Source organism: Drosophila mojavensis, unplaced genomic scaffold (genome assembly GCF_018153725.1).
Source record: "Drosophila mojavensis isolate 15081-1352.22 unplaced genomic scaffold, ASM1815372v1 contig_136, whole genome shotgun sequence".
In the NCBI taxonomy this organism is placed as follows: domain Eukaryota; kingdom Metazoa; phylum Arthropoda; class Insecta; order Diptera; family Drosophilidae; genus Drosophila; species Drosophila mojavensis.
In genome coordinates this window covers 10,036,896-10,054,932 of record NW_025318667.1, presented here as the reverse complement: position 1 = coordinate 10,054,932, position 18,037 = coordinate 10,036,896, and the positions used below count along the sequence as shown (strand labels likewise).

Sequence of the window (18,037 nt, the reverse complement as noted above, 5' to 3'; positions counted from 1 at the left end):
ACAGTCCAATTCACAATGTAATCCTTATTTCACATATTTTTGAAATAATTATTGGCTCCATACGATTACAGTGAAATATTTATACCTAAAAATATATTTATTTCTGTCAATATAAGCACGGCCACACTTTGCATTAGCATCGCGGCCTTAATATAAAGATTGGATCAAAAAGACTAAATTATCTGCAAAGCATCTTCAACAGCTGTTTCTTTTAATTTCGCGGTAATTAAACATTGATCGTATAAAAGTAAAAACTGTTCTGAAAAATCAAACATACATATATGTACATATTTATTGAAAACTCGTTGCGAAACGGCTATCGATATATACTTATTTAAATTTTGAATTTTAGTGCTTCATAATCGTTAATCGATCTCAAATGACTTAAGTCTATTTTGAATACTTTTCTAACATTTTATGACACTTTAGTGCAGCTTTAAGCAGACTGACATTTAGTTACATTCTAGCAATAAAATTAGATTGCTTTGAGAAAAAAATCTATTATGTTGTTTAATCATAAATAATATATTTTGTAGAGGCCTTCCCAAATCACTTGTACCGGATTTACACTATACATTCCAAGCAATCAATAACCATCATAAACCAACTCAATTTAACACAATTCCAATGCAATTTCGCAATATAATAAAAGAAAAAAATTGCTCTAGAATATACACATTCGATGCTTGGCCCAATCGTTACACATCGCGATACGCGATGTCTTCGCACCAACGTCTTTGAATTGATCTATCGATATTATGTTACTTTCTGTACATCACTATTAGTTCACAGCAGTTTGTCGTCTTACCTCCGTGGAAAATCAGTTGCAAATCGCATTATTCATTCGCATATAAAAGCCAGCGTTCTATGCCATTATTGTGTTGAAGATCCTTATAAGATTGCATTATAAACAAAAAGGTAAAATTATATATGCGAAGTGGCAGACACAACCTCAAAAAAAGGTTAAATGGCGTGGCTGCTTTCATTGTGACTGTGCATGTGCATGATAGTGTGTGTATTTATAAATATATGTGTGTGTATGCACTAAAAATTAAAATTACGTGCATTGTTGGCGATAATATGTCTTAGCAACATATTAACTATTAACGGGGCTGACTTGTTGGCAGACAAAAAGATAACAGTGAAATTATAATTTCGCAAATGATAGCAACGTACATGAAATGTTTGTTTGTATGCGTGATTTTGCAAGCCAATAGTAGTACTATTTAGCAGAGGAATATCCCAAAGGTTTTTTTTCTTTATATGTGTAGCGTACTGCGCACGTTTCGTTTCATTTCGCTGTTCGCAACGCAACAACAAAAACAAATGATCGCGACACACACACATAGACATTCACGCACACGCAGCCACACTGTTAAACAACATTGAGTTAACAGCTGGTGGGGAGGAGTGGAGACTGTCTCCCTCTGTTGGGCAACATGCGTAATCAACATTTAGCATATTGTTCAAACGTTTTTCAATATTCAATGTGAAATTATTTGCGATTGTAAACAAATGTGCAATACATATGTACATGTGTATTTATATGTCTTTCATTTCATTTCATTACAGACTTTTTGCAGCAGCTGCACAAGCACACAGCAACAACAACTGACCAAAAAGCAATTCGCGTGGTTTAGCGCTGCCAGCGGCCATCGCAAAAAAAAAAAATAAATAAAAAAAAAATCGCAAAGCAATTTTTTTTACAGTTGCGCAAAAATTCTCACGTGGCAAAAAGAAGAGCGAAAAGCAACAACAACAAGAGTTGTACTAATCAGTTACGGTTAACCAACATATAAATACCTTCATCTATATATATATTTATATATACATAAATAGATATATATATATATACTGAATCAAAACAAAACCGTGCGAAAACATCTGTGTGTGTGAGCAAGACAAACACATATAGAGAGTGAGAGCGAAAGAAAAAGAGAACACCAGATCGAAACGTTGAGAATTTGAGACGTCTGTTGAGGGGAGAGAAGAGATTCTTCATACACTTCCTTATCTAATTCGTGAGATTGCATTGCGCACCCCAAGCAGGGGAAACATAATATCTTATATGACTTTTGAAAGATTAAGTGGTAAGTACCTCTCAATTGTAAACCCCAGAACACGAGATGTGTCTATATATATATGTATATGTATCTGTATAAACATAGCTATTATCCCATTGCCCATTATTATTTTTCCACAATACATAATTGGATATTAAGTATACGGGGAAAGCTTAATAGATTCAATAGAAGCTAGCGCATTGGAGTCTAATAAACTTTCCACTGCAGCTAGAAACGTTTTCGACCTTGAACCAAACACCTACAAGACGATCTAGTATATATACTCATTTATTTTGCAATAAATATGAGGATATTCCGCCATACATTTGTAGCTTAACAGATATACAGTGAAAGCCTAATAGAGTGAACTTGGCAAACCTAGCTAAAGCTTTTTACAGAGCCTCTATTGTAACTGATAATATAATAATATAATATACAATGAAGACTACCTAAGGCGAATAAGCAATATCAGATCTAGTTTTGAGGCTAGAAAATGTGTACTAAGGTATATTTGATTACTCTATATACGTAACATTTTCTCTCTATATACCACGCCATAAATATATTTCAGTATTTATATAACGCCAAATTTATATATGGAACATACGAATATATATGGTACCATTTTTAGAGAAACCACAAATAAAAATAGTTTATAGCAAATTAAATTTGATTCATTCAATATTTTATGAAATTCTTAATATATACCTGTAAGCACACACAATCTGCTTTATTCAAAGCAACTGTAATATTTCTATTACAAATTTCCGATTTAATTGGCAATTTGTGGCACATTTTCCAGCAATAATGAGAAAGAAAGAAAAATAGCATTCCAGCGTTTTCTTTCGTTACGCCTACGCAATTCAAGATCATGAGCGAAATGAACATCATTATCTAGCAACGTGTACTTTTTTTCTTATATATATACGTGTATGCTTGTATATACACATTCATATAGGCATATCTGTTGAATGGTTGTGTGTGTGCTCTGTTAAGCTTAATGTGCGCATGCCGTAACCGATCAACTAATACACACACTTACATTTACACATATGCAGATTTACCTATCTATACACATACACACTTACACTCATTCATCTACTTGCTTGGCATATACATATATTTACATATTTTATTTTTGCTGCTGCTCAGTTATTTAACAGCGCACTGTTAGACGTCTGTTTAGAGTGGAACTAACCGCAATTGTTATAATTTTAAGAGCAACCAAAAGACAATGCGCAATCAATTCCAATTAAATGGCCCTGCTTTTGTTTTGTCTCTTTCTTTCTTTTGCTCCTCCTCCTCCGCCTCCTCCTCACCTGCTCTGCATGAGCAGCTTTGTTTACCAATTCCGTTTGCATTGGAAAGCCAACTCTTTTGGTTATTCAATACTTATTGAAAACGACAACATAATGATGCAATGGAGTATATCTAGTCTATCTGATAACTGGTTATATATGATCGGATTCGATTTACGTGTTAAGTAAAATAAATTTTCCTCTAAAATTTAGATCAAAATTAATGTTTGACTGTGTATAGGATATTATCTAGTCGTTTATAGCATACTTGTCGTACTCTACTTTGTTCTTCATAAGCCCAATTGTATTCTAGGATATCTCTCACGTTACGCAGCAAATCGAACTTGATTTTAATTCCTTTGTTCAATTTTGTTGTTGCTCTCTATTTTTCTATTGTTTGTTTCTTGTTTGGCACTTTGCAAGCAGCCAGCAAACAACCGCAAAACAACGCGATGATAAAAGTGAGAAACCAGTTTTTGGCATTGGTGGTGGTCGATTAAACTGCCCCGCGCGTAGAGTAGCCAATATAGGGTATGTCGGATCCGCTTGCTCTAGGTCGCAATTTAGTATCTTTATGCAGTTATGTGAAGCAGTTAAATAAGCTTAACATTTTCTTAAATTACAGTGAAAACTCATATTGAGTGGATAGTTTACAAATGTCTTCTATAATTGAGTATAGTTCAAGCTTTTATTTTGGCTTATCAAGTTTGTATTTCTGCAAAAAGATGGTATATTGTTGTGTATGTCTATATAATATATATACTATATATTTTTATATGTTACTTGTGCCTTGTGCAAAGCTCGACTATAACATATAAAGCTGATCTAGATCCTTTATATTGTATGGAATAGAATTATATTCTTATATCATATAATCTCCAATAAATCTGAGGCTATTTTAACTATATAAAAAAGCATATATCCTCAATAAGTCTATGAGTCCATTTGAACTGCATAAAATATAAATAGAAAGCTCTAGCTTCTGCCTTTATAAATGAATTATATTTTTAAGTTCTTTCTCTCCATCTATATATAGATCTTTTCAGAAACACAAGTGCGCTCGTGGGTGTTCGCTTGAATGAGTTTTCATTGTTTGATGCGTTTGACATTTAAATTGTTTTTATTTCTTTTTTTTTTTTTTTTTTTTTTTTTTGTCACTGCGGAATTTCTCATTTGTCTCTTGTTTACGTCCATGTTCGAGCCCCACGACATTCGCATCCTGCGCTTCGATTCCTTTGTGTGCAACAGTTGTTGACGCTATCCAATTGCAAATATTTTCTTATTTCTTATTTTCTCGTCAACTAATTGTGCCACTTGTCTTGCATCTTCTCTCTGCTTCTTTGAAAATGCAATGAAAATTCTGTTGGTTAATAATAAACTGTGAAATGAAAACTCGAAAGTTTTCTTTTTTCAATCACGGCAAGCGCTGAACGTGCCACCAAGAAATATATATATATATATGTGGGATATGGAATATATGTACATATATATATTATACATAAGTTTTTATCGCTTAAATTGCATTTGTCATGCGATTCTAAAAAAAAAAAAAGTATAAAAAATCAATTTCATGGTTATTTAAGTGCACAAATATAATGAGCATTATATATACCCTGTAGAGTTGCTATGCCTCTGCATAGTTAACTCATCAAAGTTTACTTTTAATTGAACTCGAACTAAATAATATATATAAGAAAAATATTTGAATGAAATGGCAATTATGCATATTATAAGGTATACAAACAAGGATCGTATCAACTATACTGTCTATACTATACTATCTATCAACTACACTATATCTCTTATTAAATGTACAGGGTATTCAGATGATGCACACTCCCTGTCGACTGATAAGTTCAATCTCCATTTAATCTTTATTTGCAGTGCAAGAATCGCTCAGCATCCACAATAGTTGCTCTCTCGCTCTTGCCCGTACACTCAGCTGTTCGAATGTGCAGCCCATTCACTTTTGCGCTCTCTCCTTGTCTCTCGCTCGCTCTCAGCTGTTTGCCAGTTGCAGCCCGAGTCCATCTAGGCGCTCTCGCTTGCACAACAAACAGTTGTCAAGTGTGCTAGTGCATGTGCCCAGCTCTCGCTCCCGTTGCCTTCCCTTTCCCGCTCACGTGCTGCTGCTGGCTGGCATTGCGTGACCTGCAGTTGTAGTTCAACTGTTGTTGTGCTTCCTTTTGGTATTACGGCTGCTTGCTGCTGCTGCTGCTACAGCTCCTCTTCCTCCTCCTCTTGTTATTGTTGTTCCTGTTAGTGCTGGCACTTTTCACTGCTTTGCCATTGGCTTTCTGTTGCCTACTTTGCGGCTGACCCGAAAACAAAAGCAGAAGCACAATTTTGCATGCAATAAGGCGTTTAATTGGCGCCTAACATATGCTAGAACCGAGCTGAGAGTTGCATTCTACGAGTGGAGCAGGAGGCGAACTGGTTGGGCGAGGGTGTGTGGGGCTTGGTTGGCTGCCTCTGTTAAACATATGTTTTGTTGTTGTTATTGCTGCTGCTGCTGCTGCTGCAAAGGGCCATGGCACATGCGCATTTTGGGGCTGCTCTGTGCTGTGCCGTGCGTGTCCCGTGTGTTCCATCCCCGACACACACACGTACTCGCTGGCAGGACTTGGGCTCTCAGCATCGCCGTCAACAGTCAGTCAAGTTAGTTTATTCGTCAGCGTTAAGCCCATCGCAAGTTTTTTTCCGACATTTTCCTTTTCCCCTTGTTCGAATTGTTCGCGTTACGTGAAAAAATTTTCCACGCAGTGCGTGCAACAACAAAAGAAAAGTTGTAAGCAATTTATATATATATATATATATATATATATGTTATATATATATACATATATATAAATTATATATGTGTATCAGATATATCTACGCACATATATATATAAACGCCCCAAAAAAATCTAGAAAGAAATTCGCAGAGACAAAAATTTCGTGCCAATTGGCATTGTAATTATTGGATTTTTCCTCATATATATAAATTAGGCGTGTGTGTGTGCGTGTGTATGTGCAATGAAGTTCTTGTTGTTGCTGCTGCTTTTTATATAAAACGATAAGCTAAACTACACTAAACTACATACATACATAATTCGCTCTCTCTCTCTCTCTCACACACACACACAGACACATATGTGTATATGTGAATGTGTCTGGCAATTTCTGTAGAAAATTTCAATAATTTATTTGGGGTTTTTATTTTCTGCACTGGGTTTTCGGATATTTTGCAATCAATGCAATTGCCTTGCATTATTTATCGTATAGGTGCATAGGTATATTTAAGTATATCTGTATACATATATTGATGTGTATATATAGTTTTCAAATGTCACACACATTAAATTGGTCCACGAAGGCAGCAGAAGAGCACAGAAAAAAAGAAACAACAAACACACATAACTTATGAAGAATCTCTTCGATGAAACACGACGATTAACAAATATATCGATATAGAAGTAGCAGTAATAGCAACATGACTTTATTGAAGAATAAGAGCAAAGCAATATAATCGATCCTTTTTGGTCGAAAGCTCAAGCCGAGAGCTCGCATACACCGAACACACACCCACACACACATGCATATGAATAACATATGCCATTTGCCGTTATTTTGCGTTGAGCTATTGCTCTTTTGATCGATATATGTTAACGATAACGATAGCATATTCAAATCTCACATAAATAGCGAAACGTTAAAGATAACAGCCAAAAACGGTAAACGTAACAGTGACTGCAACATTAACAGTCAGCGGACTGTTAACAAAAAGAATAAGAATAAACAGCAACAGCAGCAGAAATATCAGCAGATCCTGTTAGTCAACGCTGTGCTGCTAACATCAACAACAACACTTATAATAATAATAAGAATAATCATAACAATACCAACAACAACAACAACTGCCAACTGGTTAAACGTCATCAACCTGACGCCGCCGAAGCAAAAGAAACTGTCGTTGACGCTGTTGACGTCGTCGCCGTCGCCGTCGTCGTCGTCTTCGTCGTGGTCATCATCGTCCTCGTCGCCGTCGCCGTCGTCGTTGTCGTTGCCTTTGCCATTGCCGTTACGATTGCCATTGGCATTGCAATTCCTTGCGGCACTCGTTCAGCTACTGCTCGTAACAACCAATCATAAAAGCGAGCTGCATCATATGCTGTGCGATTTAACCATCCAGCGACATACTGTGGCCATTACCTATGACCTCAGCGGTGAGTTGTTAGCTAGTTAGTTAGTTAGTTCAACACATACCCACACACAAACAGACACAGAGGCACTCAGAAGGATGCAATAATACACCACAGGACGCCAGCCACCACACCACATGCTTATGTGGTGTATTTGATTTTCGTTTCATGTTTGCTGTTTAGCTACGAAGTAGTTTGCCAGCAGCTCATCAGCGCCTCTGTTAAGCTCCGCTGTTAAGTCAATGGGCGGAAATTCCCATGGAATAAATGTATTGTTATCGTATGCAATAAATTCTCTTATTTGCGAAAAATTTGAAGATTATGAAATGATCATTTTGTGCTAATTCTTTCGTGCGGACCTCTCTTTAGCTAACTTGTGAAAATTCCCGTTGCATAAGCGTTAACATTGTCTGTCCACTCGACTGGAGCTGATCTAGCAAAATGTAACTCTTCAGCTGTGTGAAAAATGTCTTTAAGAAAATCGCTCATAGACTGCATTTAGCAATTCAAATTCTCCAGGAAAATTTCTGCTATTTGTTCGTTTGAAACAGATTTCAAAATGTAATTTGTATATACTCGTAGTATATACAAATTTGATTTAGCTTCAGTATTTAACATTGTTTTCATGGAGTTTGCTGTCAGTTAGACGTTTGGTCGACAGCAAACTCTAGTGAAACACTTGACATAAGGCATTCAATTTTGAAATTATTCGATATATACCCTACGAAATTCTCAGTGTAAATCTCAAATTTGCAGTGACTGGCACTTACTCCTCTCCTCTGTCACTCCTGCCCGTTGATGAATAAGAAATGCAAATGCAAATGCAATTCAAATTGGACGTGAAATCAAGATAACAATCCGCTGAAAAAAAAAAGATATATATATATATATAACAAATATATATATATATATAGCTTATAATATATATATATATGTATATTCTTATATATGTATATATATTATAACACCCACTCACACTCCACTCGCACACTCACACACACATACACACGGAGACACAGCGATATCGTTGCATTGCGAAACGAAGTTGCATTCACAAAGTATTTTTGATGTGGTCTAAATTTTGGTTAAGCTTTGGTTCGATATTACTCCGTGTAAAAAGAAGAGAGAGAGCCAATGCTAGCAGCTCATATTATATGCTTTCGATGAGGCGGTACTAAAACGGCTGGAGTAAGAGCGAGAAACCCCAATCGATCGTTCTGGCCCCATCCAACCGCTCTAAATCACTACTACACACACACATATATATATATATATATATATATATATATATATATATATATATATAAGTATTTATATATATATATATATATATATATATATACAAAACTTCCTACACAATAGTCATCATATACACACACATACACACCCAAACACACGCATCAAGCTAAAGACCTAGACCGAAGACTCAATTCCTCGAAAAAGAAAACGTATATGGTATATCCTGTTTGAAGTGTCCTTACTGTGTCGAAAGTTGGCTCCCAATGTTCACTTGCTATGAAACGTACCGAAAGCTGGACTAACGGTATACCTATGTTGGTAAGCTAGGGCTCAATTACTATACAGATATATGTATTTCTATATATATAGATGCATCTGATCTATCCAATATCATCTCTTTTAACATAATTTCTCTTCTTACAGAAACACCAGCAAAAAAAGGCGCACCTCCAATTCCACAAAAACGGAGTAAAAGCTTCGAACTGTGCATGAATTCAAAGAGGCGAACCATAAGTCATCGGTAAGTGTTATGCTACTTCTACCATAGCTCTATTATTATGCAACATATACCAGATTCAGTAGTTTTCTGTGAAATAGGTCGAAAGAGCACAGCTGTTGCTGTTATCGATTATAAGTCCTTTGGCCTTTGAAGTGTTTAGCACGCATTTGTGCCCTCAAATTAGCATAAATTATATTTTTATATATTCTCTATAATTTGAGCTGCTGGTGACAGTTGGTTAACATGAGCCATACTTCTGAATAGTAAGGGAAAAATCAATATTTAGCAATAAATATTAAGAAACTGCCAAACATATTACATTTAAGAACTAACAGCTGTTAGCTACATGTGTAACTTCTAAATTCAAATATTAACTAACAAGAGTTAGTTTAGTCTAAAAATCAATGATATATGAAAAACTTATTTTAAGAACGATCGATATGCCGAAGCTTATCGATTTTTGTATTCGATTAACGATGAATTTTGTATTCTTCCTCCCACTTATAGGACTTCAAGTAATAGGCATCGGAAGTTACAGCCGTTCAGGTACACGTGAGCCAACCGTACCGTTCCAATAGTTTTTTACTAAACATACAACAAAAAAATACATAAAAAACAAAAAAAAAAAAATTAAAAAACTTAAAAAATAACAAAAAAAAAACACCAATAGCTAAGACTATGCCAGATATATAGAGAGCATATAAATACTACTATTACAGTAAAGCCCGCACTACAAACCGAAAGGAAGGGGAAAAGGAGACGGCAGAAGGAACCACAAAAACAAAACAAAAACAAGAGCAAAACTAGAAAGGAAATAGTAGCAACTGAAGATAACACCAACTAACTAGATGAGAAAGCAAGTATAGGTTCCACAACTCCCAAATAGGATCCACAACCCAGCATTGATAACGAAACTTGGGAAGCCTATAGCCCAGTTTTAATTTTGTTCTTTTTGGATGATCGTGGACGACGACGATTGCTACTAACTAGACTCTCCACAAGCAAACATACCTGCCAGAGAGCTAGCGAGCGAATCAGCTAGCGTGAGTAAGAAACAGAGAGAGATTCTAGAGATCAGCGCGATCAGAGCACAGGTTAAGCCAAAAACAAATTTAATGAACGGGAACGAGGCGCAACGAAGCAATTGCAAAATAGCCAAAATAGCTGAAGTCAAGAAGTTGGTGCTGCCAGCCGCACAAACCACCATAGACAATTGGAATTAGCCGATCCGATACGATCCTGATCAGATCTGATCCCCGTACCCCCTGAAAAACGCTGCCAGCACTACACCCACGTACACACACACACACACACACACACACCGTTACAGACAGTCAGCAATCGGCACCTGGATCTAGTTGAAGCAACAATAATTGAATCAGTCAAGAGTCGTTCAATCAATCATTCACTTCAAACCAAACGGTACTTCGGAGCTTCAACATGGCGACCGTCAACGTGAATCGCAGTGTTACGGATATCTTCTATCGCTACAAAATGCCACGCCTCCAGGCCAAAGTGGAAGGTAAAGGCAACGGCATCAAAACGGTCCTCGTCAACATGGCCGAGGTGGCAAGAGCGATCGGAAGACCAGCTACCTATCCAACCAAGTACTTTGGCTGTGAGCTGGGCGCCCAAACGCAATTCGATCATAAGGTAGGTATTATATAAACATAAATAGAGGTAAAACTGAAAATGTAGATCGATCAAAAGCTTGTCTTTCAACTCTCGATCCTATCTATACATAACTCTAATATATTTATTTAATCAATTTCGTAGAACGAACGTTTCATTGTGAATGGATCGCATGATGTGAACAAGCTGCAGGATTTGCTCGATGGCTTTATTCGGAAATTCGTACTCTGTCCCGAGTGCGATAACCCTGAGACAAATCTAACTGTCTCGGCCAAGAATCAGACCATCTCGCAGTCGTGTAAGGCCTGTGGCTTCCATGGCTTACTGAAGGTCAACCACAAGGTGAATACGTACATTGTGAAGAATCCGCCATCGTTGAATCCCGCTGCTCAGGGTTCATCACTAACGGAGGGCAAACGCTCGAAGCGTGTTCAGAAGCAAAAGAATGAAAACTCTGATGGGTCGATGTCCAACAATTCAATGGCCAACAATTCTGGCGGCGAATCCGATGGCGGCAACGGCACCAACCATGCCAGCCAAACGGAAGCCGAGATTAGCGCTGCCATACCAGAGAAGAGCATAGCCGAGGATGACGACGATGGTGGCTGGAGCGTTGATGTTTCCAAGGTAAGCTACGAAATGCAGGTGAAGATCTAGCCAGAACTGTAACTTTGTTAAATGGCTGTAGAAAATAGTAAAGAGTCATGAAAACCTACTAAGACAAAGGGATTGCAAATAGTAGCAGAAGTTACGTACTAACTGTTAAGACTCTGTTAATGTTACTCTGTTTCATAAAAAGCTGCGGTTAACATAAAAATAACAGCAAACATTCGCATCCATTCCATGGTATATTTAGAGATTGATATATCCTTTCCCTGCGATTTTCGACTTACGTTTATAGACTTATTCAATCCTTTGTGTTTTGCAGGAGGCGATACGCGCACGGTTGCAGGATCTGACAGATGGTGCCAAGGGTATGACCATTTCGGATGACTACGACAAGACAGAGAAGGAGCGCATCGACATTTTCTACGAGCTGGTAAAGAACAAGCGGGATTCGAACCAGCTGGATGATGTGGCCACGCATAAGGAGCTGCTGATTGAGGCCGAGCGCTTGGATATTGTGAACAAGGCACCGCTAGTGCTGGCCGAGCTGCTCTTCACTGAGAATATCACGCACGATGTGAGGAAAAATCGCATTCTCCTGCTGCGCTTCACCCACAACAATCCGAAGGGTCAACGCTATCTGATCGGCGGCATCGAGCAGACGGTTGAATTGCATGCGAAGACATTGATGAGCAAGGTGGCTGGAATCTTCAAGATCTTCTACGATTTGGACATTCTGGACGAGAAGGTGATTCTTGAATGGGCCCAGAAGGTCAGCAAGCGTCATGTTTCGAAGAAGATAGCCACCGAGATACACGAAAGAGTTGAACCGTTTGTCCAATGGCTAAAGGATGCCGAGGAGGAGGACTCCTCATCGGACGACGATGATAATGCTTGCGGTGATTCAGATGTCGAAATCGAATATGATGATCGTGCCCGTGTCGAGCCCCTGAAGGTGGCAGCGGTCAGTGCCGCCGTTGCTGCTGTTAACAAGAAGAACGCCATGGAGGATGAGGATGGCGATGAAATAGACATTGATGAGATCTAAGCAGGGAGCACCAACATCAGTTTGTGGACAAGGGAATAGCCAAAATTTGTAATAGCACATGGTTTAGAAGGAATGGAAACAAATAGAAAATGAGGGAATAATAGAAAGACTAGGACTAGAAGCAAGGCAAGCACAGTGACGATTGGCAGGAAGCGACAAGCGAAAAGCGGGAAGCGAGTAGCGTGAGTTACAAGCGGCGGGCGATGAATTGCGAAGCAACAAATGGCGTGGCAATGCTATCAGCGAACAAAGATTAGCTGCCAAACGAGTTGCGAGTGTCGATTTGCTGGTGACTAAGGGCAAATTTGCGAGTAATTAGTTAGCTTGATAGGTGCACTGCATTCGATCAGCCAAGTTCTTTCGGTAATGAATCGCCCTATCTCACGACTTCACTACATTTCGATTGTAATCACATTTGCATTATCCTATATACCCATTTGTAACAATAAACACAAAATCTAAATTTAAATTAAATTGCACATATACAATACATCAATATGCTATATGCTATATATCTAGATAATAATGGCGCTGATCAACGTTTCCCTGTCCGAAATCCCAAATAACAACAACAAACTGCAGCAGCTACAACAGCAACAATATGAATAACTAATTTTTCTTCGGCTTTCAATTTGTAGTGTAATTTTTTTTTTTTTTTACAATTAATATTTCAATTATACATAAATTTTTTACTGATATCCTTTAGTTTAGCCCATCTCACGGTATAAATTTGTATTTCCCATTTTTCGATATACCAAATTCTATATATTTTTTTCTCTCTTTATATATATATATATATCTGTTTTAAATGTTTAATTAATTTTAAGTGCAGTACTTAAGCAAATCGCGATTAAAAGCAAGAAAAAAAGTTAAAAGAAAAGCATAAACAAAACATAAACTTTATACACATGCGACCAATTTTTTTTATTTTAAATTAAAAATTTTTTGTAAACACAAATTTGGCTTTCAATAAAATTATATATACGAAAAATATTAAAAAAAAAAAAAAAAAAAAAACAAGAAAATCAATTTTTAACGCAAAGCAAGAAATAACATGAAATATAACTCGCAAATTTTTTTCAAAAATTTATTAGGCAACAAAATGTTAAAAGTAAAAAAGTTACAAAAAAATATGCCTAAACAAGAAAAGTTAAAAACAAATTTACTAGCTGCATTTTTTGACTAAATCACTTGATGCTACGCAAAAAATGGAATGGAAAACTCCCCCTTGATATGCGAAAATTTTTCCTTAAAATAAGTTATTATTTAACTAAAAACAAAAAATGCAAAGACTAGTTTTTTGCAAAAAAAAAAAAAAAAAAAAAAAAAAAAACAAAAAATCAACAATATGCTATTTTGAAGAAATCTAATAAATAGAGACTTATGAAAATGTACAAAGCTTTTTGTTGACCTCATAAAACGTGAAGATTTGGTCAAATTTAGCGGTATTTCTTAAATGGAAGGAATATACTATTATGATTTTTTTTCCTTTAGATCTTCCAGCTAAGAAATCTTATAAAAATCTACTATTATCTATCTTGGTGTTCTTGATGTTCTTAGAGTCCTACTCAGTCCCCGATGGTAAACTGGCATATACCATTCACTACTTGATAGATTTATAGGATGTCCGCTTTAACATGAATTTCCATTTTGGGTACTCTGCAGATTTTCTTCGGTTTTTTTTTTTTGTTTTTGTTTTTTTAATTTTTAAATGATTCAAGATAATTAAATATAACAAAAAAACATTCAGGCCAAATAAATTAAACCTATAGGATTTTATTCATTTTTTTGTTGTACATATTTTTGCTTTAGTATCTAAAATATATATATAGATAAATATATATTTATCTATATATAAATATATATACACATGTGTGCAGGAGGGCTTGATTTGATCCAGGCATTGTACGTATGGTATACGATAATACTGGCTAATATGTGTTGTCCGCTAAACCGATTGCATACTGTACAAGAAATTTCGATGTATCCTATTTGAGGAACAGGGAGATGCAAACAAAAACTCTAGAAAACAAATGAAAATTGGGTGACAATAACATCATTCACTTCCGATCCCCGATCCGAGAATCGGGGATTTGGTATTGAAGATCAACGATCTGTGTAGGTGTAACAACAGTCTGTTTATGATCGGGTATTTGGTATTGATGGTTTCGGTGATCTGTGTAGATGTTCCCACCTTTGTCTGTCGATGATCCAGATGGGACCGGGTATTATGTATTAGTGATCGACTAACTGGTTTATTGTTCAACACTCAGCGTCTCCCGACGGCGGCAAAATGCGAGTGTCGCCTATCATTTTGGTCGGCTGGGTGTTGGTGGCGGGCAGATTGAGCGGCAGGTTGAGGGCTTTGAGTAGGCAGCCAAAGTCGACGACACGTCCTTTGTTTTGGAATGGCAGCTTGGGGCACAGCTCGAAGGCGTAGTTGATGGGCGGCATATCGCAGCCCTTGCTGCAGGAAATATCAATGAAGTTCATCAGATCGCAAACCTCAATCTCATCGCAATCATTGCGATTGAGCACCGACAATATCGTATCGATCAGTTCCAGCGTAAACGGCATACGGAAGCCACGCAACGTCGATCGCACCAGACTCTCGGACAGGAATGGCTTATTGGTTGGATTGATGTGATGGAAATGCTCCATCAGCTCATCTCGTCCATTCCATAACGAACGCTTGATCTCCAAATGGGCCGAGGCACGAACCTTCTCCCGTTCGCAGGCGTTTGGCGCCGCCTGTTCGCCGGAAAAGCGGCGACACAGTGTGACGATCTCATGATCGCTGATTTGATTGCCCATCAGAGCCACCAGGGCACCCTTGAGACTCTCAAATGAAATGAACACTGTGCGCTTCTCCAGTTTCTTTTCCAGATCTTGACAGTCGGGCACACAGCTGGAGACAAACTGTGACATACGCGGCTCCAGGGACTTGCGCACCTTCTCCAAGATCAGGTCCAGATTGCAATGCGTAAACTGGTCCGGATGATGCTCCATATACATCAATGTGAACTCATCTGCCGAGACCAGATGGAAGAGGAAATCCTTAATGGACATGGTGCCACCGATGTAGAAATTGCACGGCCTGTAATACTGGGGCTGTTTGCACGTGAACTTCTCCTGGCCGGGCATCAGGACACGAGTACGTTTCATGAAGACGCCGCCAAGGAAACCGGAATTCCGTACAGCTACCTCTTGCACTTGCATCGTATCATCGCTCATATAGTAGCTGATCACAAAGATCCGTTCGCAGTTCTCTCGTATTGTCGACAGCATCTTTGCGCCGAACCGAAGTACGTAACGATCGAATTTGATGAATTTTCTGAAATCAGTCTTCGGTCTCTTAATAACAATCGACATGCAATTGCCCGCCGAGTCCTCGTAAGTGCCCCAGCCATTGTAGGGTGGCAGCATACGTCCGGACTTGTCGTACGGCTTGCAGACATCCGATCGCGTCGGCATTGGCAGTGGTGTAAACTGCTCAATGCCATAGTTATCTCGATAGTACTGCCTGGTAAACGGATCCATGTCCGTGATGACCACGGAGCGGCCATAAACGTTGAGCACAGTGCCGATCTGCAGATCGCGCTGATTGTAATAGAGAATCTCCTTGTTACCAATATTGAGCGGATCAATACAGTAGCGAACATTTCGATTCGTTCCAAGCACATTTAGCAGGGTTTGCGGTGTCTGTTGGCCAGGCAGCTGCATGCCATCAAATTCCTGTGGAAGAACCAAATTATTGATCTCGTAAATCCATCGAATGATCTTTAAAGCTTACGCGTTGCAATTTCCCGCGCTTGAGAAACACGCTCGGGCCATCGCGTCCCGAGTTCCGTATGTGAGCCTCCTTCACCTCGATGGTATCGTCGGCCAGGTAGTAGCAGACCTCCAGCTTACGCACATCGCCCATATCAGTGCGATCGTCCCAATAGGCTTGAAATTTGAGTACCTGGCGATCATACTTGAGGAACTGAGCAAACGGATGCTTCTTCTCCGGCGGATTGCTGGCTCGTGCCGGGACACGGTTGCGAACCGCCTCAGAGGGATCACTAGAATATTTTAAATAATCATATATATATATATATATATATATATATAAAGGCTGATTAGCTAAACTTACACGGCTGCCATGACGGGGTCGGGCACCACAATGCCCCGTTTATTGAGAAAAGTGCGTGTGAACGGATCGCAATCGTAGATGTGATAGAATCGATCAAAGATCTGCACCGTTGTGTCCACATTGAGATCCGTAATCGCTAGAAATTCGTTATCACATGGCGGCGGCTTTGGCACCCGCTGACGATGCAGCACACATCCCTGCACAATACCCGAATTTTGGACCTTTGGCTCGTGAATTTCCACAGTGCCATCTTCCAGATAATAATAGAGTTTCACATGTCTAACCATATAGGGGGCATGGAAGTTTTCCTGCAGTGTCTGCTTAAAATAGGCTTTGAAACTAAGCACCTTCTTATCATATGCCAGCCATGGCGGTAGATGTGGTCCCGTTCGTGGGGGATATAAGGCATGAGCATTGGCTGGGGGGCAGCTAATGTCGACTACAACACCGGCGGGATCCACGGGCATCGAGTTCTGCCGATCGCTGAGCATCGGAATACCACGAAAGTTGAGCAACGTTTGTGATTTGGGATAATACACTTTATTAACCTAACCAAGCAAAGAGCAGAAAACCGTTAATTTGTTCAATTAAAAACCATCTTTATTGGTTACTCACTTCACGAAAGAGGGTCCCTGGTAGGAGGGGCATGCCTGGTATGCGCAACATCTTGAATAATTTTTATTTTGTATGATTCTGTTCAATAGATTTTTTCACTTGTGTATATATAAAATATATTTATGAAGTAAAATATTTTTGTTTCGTGCGACTGATTGTGTAACACGCCCAATACTGAGCCTTTTCTCACACACATTCGACTAAAACGACTTACAACACGCCTACTATACAAAAAGAAAATATCAACAAAAGCAGTAGCGATATCACTTTGATTTGAATTTTATTTCAAATGTTGAAAAGCACGCGCGATATATTGTGACTGCTGCTAGCCTACTATATATCGATAACACCTATTATTAAGCCTCAGGCCATATCGATAGGAGCTGCATTACAGCTGTTGACAAATTGTAATCGCAGCGAGCGCATGCTCTGGACACTTTCTCTCTCTTTCACTCACTCTCTACTACTCTCACCCATTCAGATTCTAATGCTAGCAGATGTTTTGTTATTCTTATTGTTGCTGTTGTTGCTATAGTTCTTGAAAGAAACTGCGGAAGCTTATCAACTACAGCATCATGTTTGTGCAAAACACAAAAATATGTACCATCACTGCTATGATTTATTATAATTAAGGCTGGGAGCCAAACGTACAATCAGCTTATCATCAAATCACAAAACCTTCGTTTCGGAGCACAAACGCAATTTGGGCATTTGTCTT

General features: G+C 38.4%; 3 protein-coding genes across 6 annotated transcripts; 2 read left to right on the top strand and 1 right to left on the bottom strand.

Moving 5' to 3' along the window:
• Positions 1-757: 757 nt before the first annotated feature.
• Positions 758-9,944, top strand: LOC26527306 (integrator complex subunit 6 homolog). Of its 4 annotated transcripts, none has more exons than XM_032732636.2 (4): positions 758-918; positions 1,573-2,090; positions 9,208-9,304; positions 9,791-9,944. In XM_032732636.2, exons 2-4 carry the CDS (start codon positions 2,069-2,071, stop codon positions 9,837-9,839), a joined length of 168 nt encoding a protein of 55 aa, XP_032588527.1. In that variant the 5' UTR covers positions 758-918; positions 1,573-2,068; the 3' UTR covers positions 9,840-9,944. The 4 variants fall into 4 exon arrangements, 3 of the variants coding, with proteins under 3 accessions (XP_032588527.1, XP_032588526.2, XP_043867581.1); XR_006358091.1 differs by lacking the exons at positions 758-918; positions 1,573-2,090; positions 9,791-9,944 and adding exons at positions 5,877-6,019; positions 7,049-7,569; positions 8,908-9,102 and having other exon boundaries at positions 9,208-9,253; XM_032732635.2 differs by lacking the exons at positions 758-918; positions 1,573-2,090 and adding exons at positions 5,877-6,019; positions 7,049-7,569.
• A 779-nt stretch (positions 9,945-10,723) lies between these two features.
• Positions 10,724-13,059, top strand: LOC6585125 (eukaryotic translation initiation factor 5). The gene is made up of 3 exons (XM_002010728.4): positions 10,724-10,936; positions 11,060-11,542; positions 11,844-13,059. The coding sequence occupies exons 1-3, from the start codon at positions 10,724-10,726 to the stop codon at positions 12,567-12,569; spliced, it is 1,422 nt and encodes a 473-aa protein (XP_002010764.1). The 3' UTR covers positions 12,570-13,059.
• A 1,309-nt stretch (positions 13,060-14,368) lies between these two features.
• On the bottom strand, positions 14,369-17,511 carry LOC6585124 (EF-hand domain-containing family member C2). Its single transcript, XM_002010727.4, has 4 exons — positions 17,320-17,511; positions 16,705-17,252; positions 16,363-16,633; positions 14,369-16,304 (listed from the first exon to the last, which is right to left on the bottom strand). The coding sequence occupies exons 1-4, from the start codon at positions 17,368-17,370 to the stop codon at positions 14,832-14,834; spliced, it is 2,343 nt and encodes a 780-aa protein (XP_002010763.1). The 5' UTR covers positions 17,371-17,511; the 3' UTR covers positions 14,369-14,831.
• Between the last annotated feature and the right edge of the window lie 526 nt (positions 17,512-18,037).

Bases quoted from the DNA above. Each gene is read 5' to 3' on its own strand.
- LOC26527306 (XM_032732635.2), top strand. From the start codon at position 5,892: ATGGCACATGCGCATTTTGGGGCTGCTCTGTGCTGTGCCGTGCGTGTC. The intron at 7,570-9,207 runs GTGAGTTGTTAG...CTCTTCTTACAG, and splicing joins CATTACCTATGACCTCAGCG to AAACACCAGCAAAAAAAGGC. The intron at 9,305-9,790 runs GTAAGTGTTATG...TCCCACTTATAG, and splicing joins AGGCGAACCATAAGTCATCG to GACTTCAAGTAATAGGCATC.
- LOC6585125 (XM_002010728.4), top strand. From the start codon at position 10,724: ATGGCGACCGTCAACGTGAATCGCAGTGTTACGGATATCTTCTATCGC. The intron at 10,937-11,059 runs GTAGGTATTATA...TCAATTTCGTAG, and splicing joins AAACGCAATTCGATCATAAG to AACGAACGTTTCATTGTGAA. The intron at 11,543-11,843 runs GTAAGCTACGAA...TGTGTTTTGCAG, and splicing joins GGAGCGTTGATGTTTCCAAG to GAGGCGATACGCGCACGGTT.
- LOC6585124 (XM_002010727.4), bottom strand. From the start codon at position 17,370: ATGTTGCGCATACCAGGCATGCCCCTCCTACCAGGGACCCTCTTTCGT. The intron at 17,253-17,319 runs GTGAGTAACCAA...TTGCTTGGTTAG, and splicing joins CAGGGACCCTCTTTCGTGAA to GTTAATAAAGTGTATTATCC. The intron at 16,634-16,704 runs GTAAGTTTAGCT...AAAATATTCTAG, and splicing joins GACCCCGTCATGGCAGCCGT to TGATCCCTCTGAGGCGGTTC.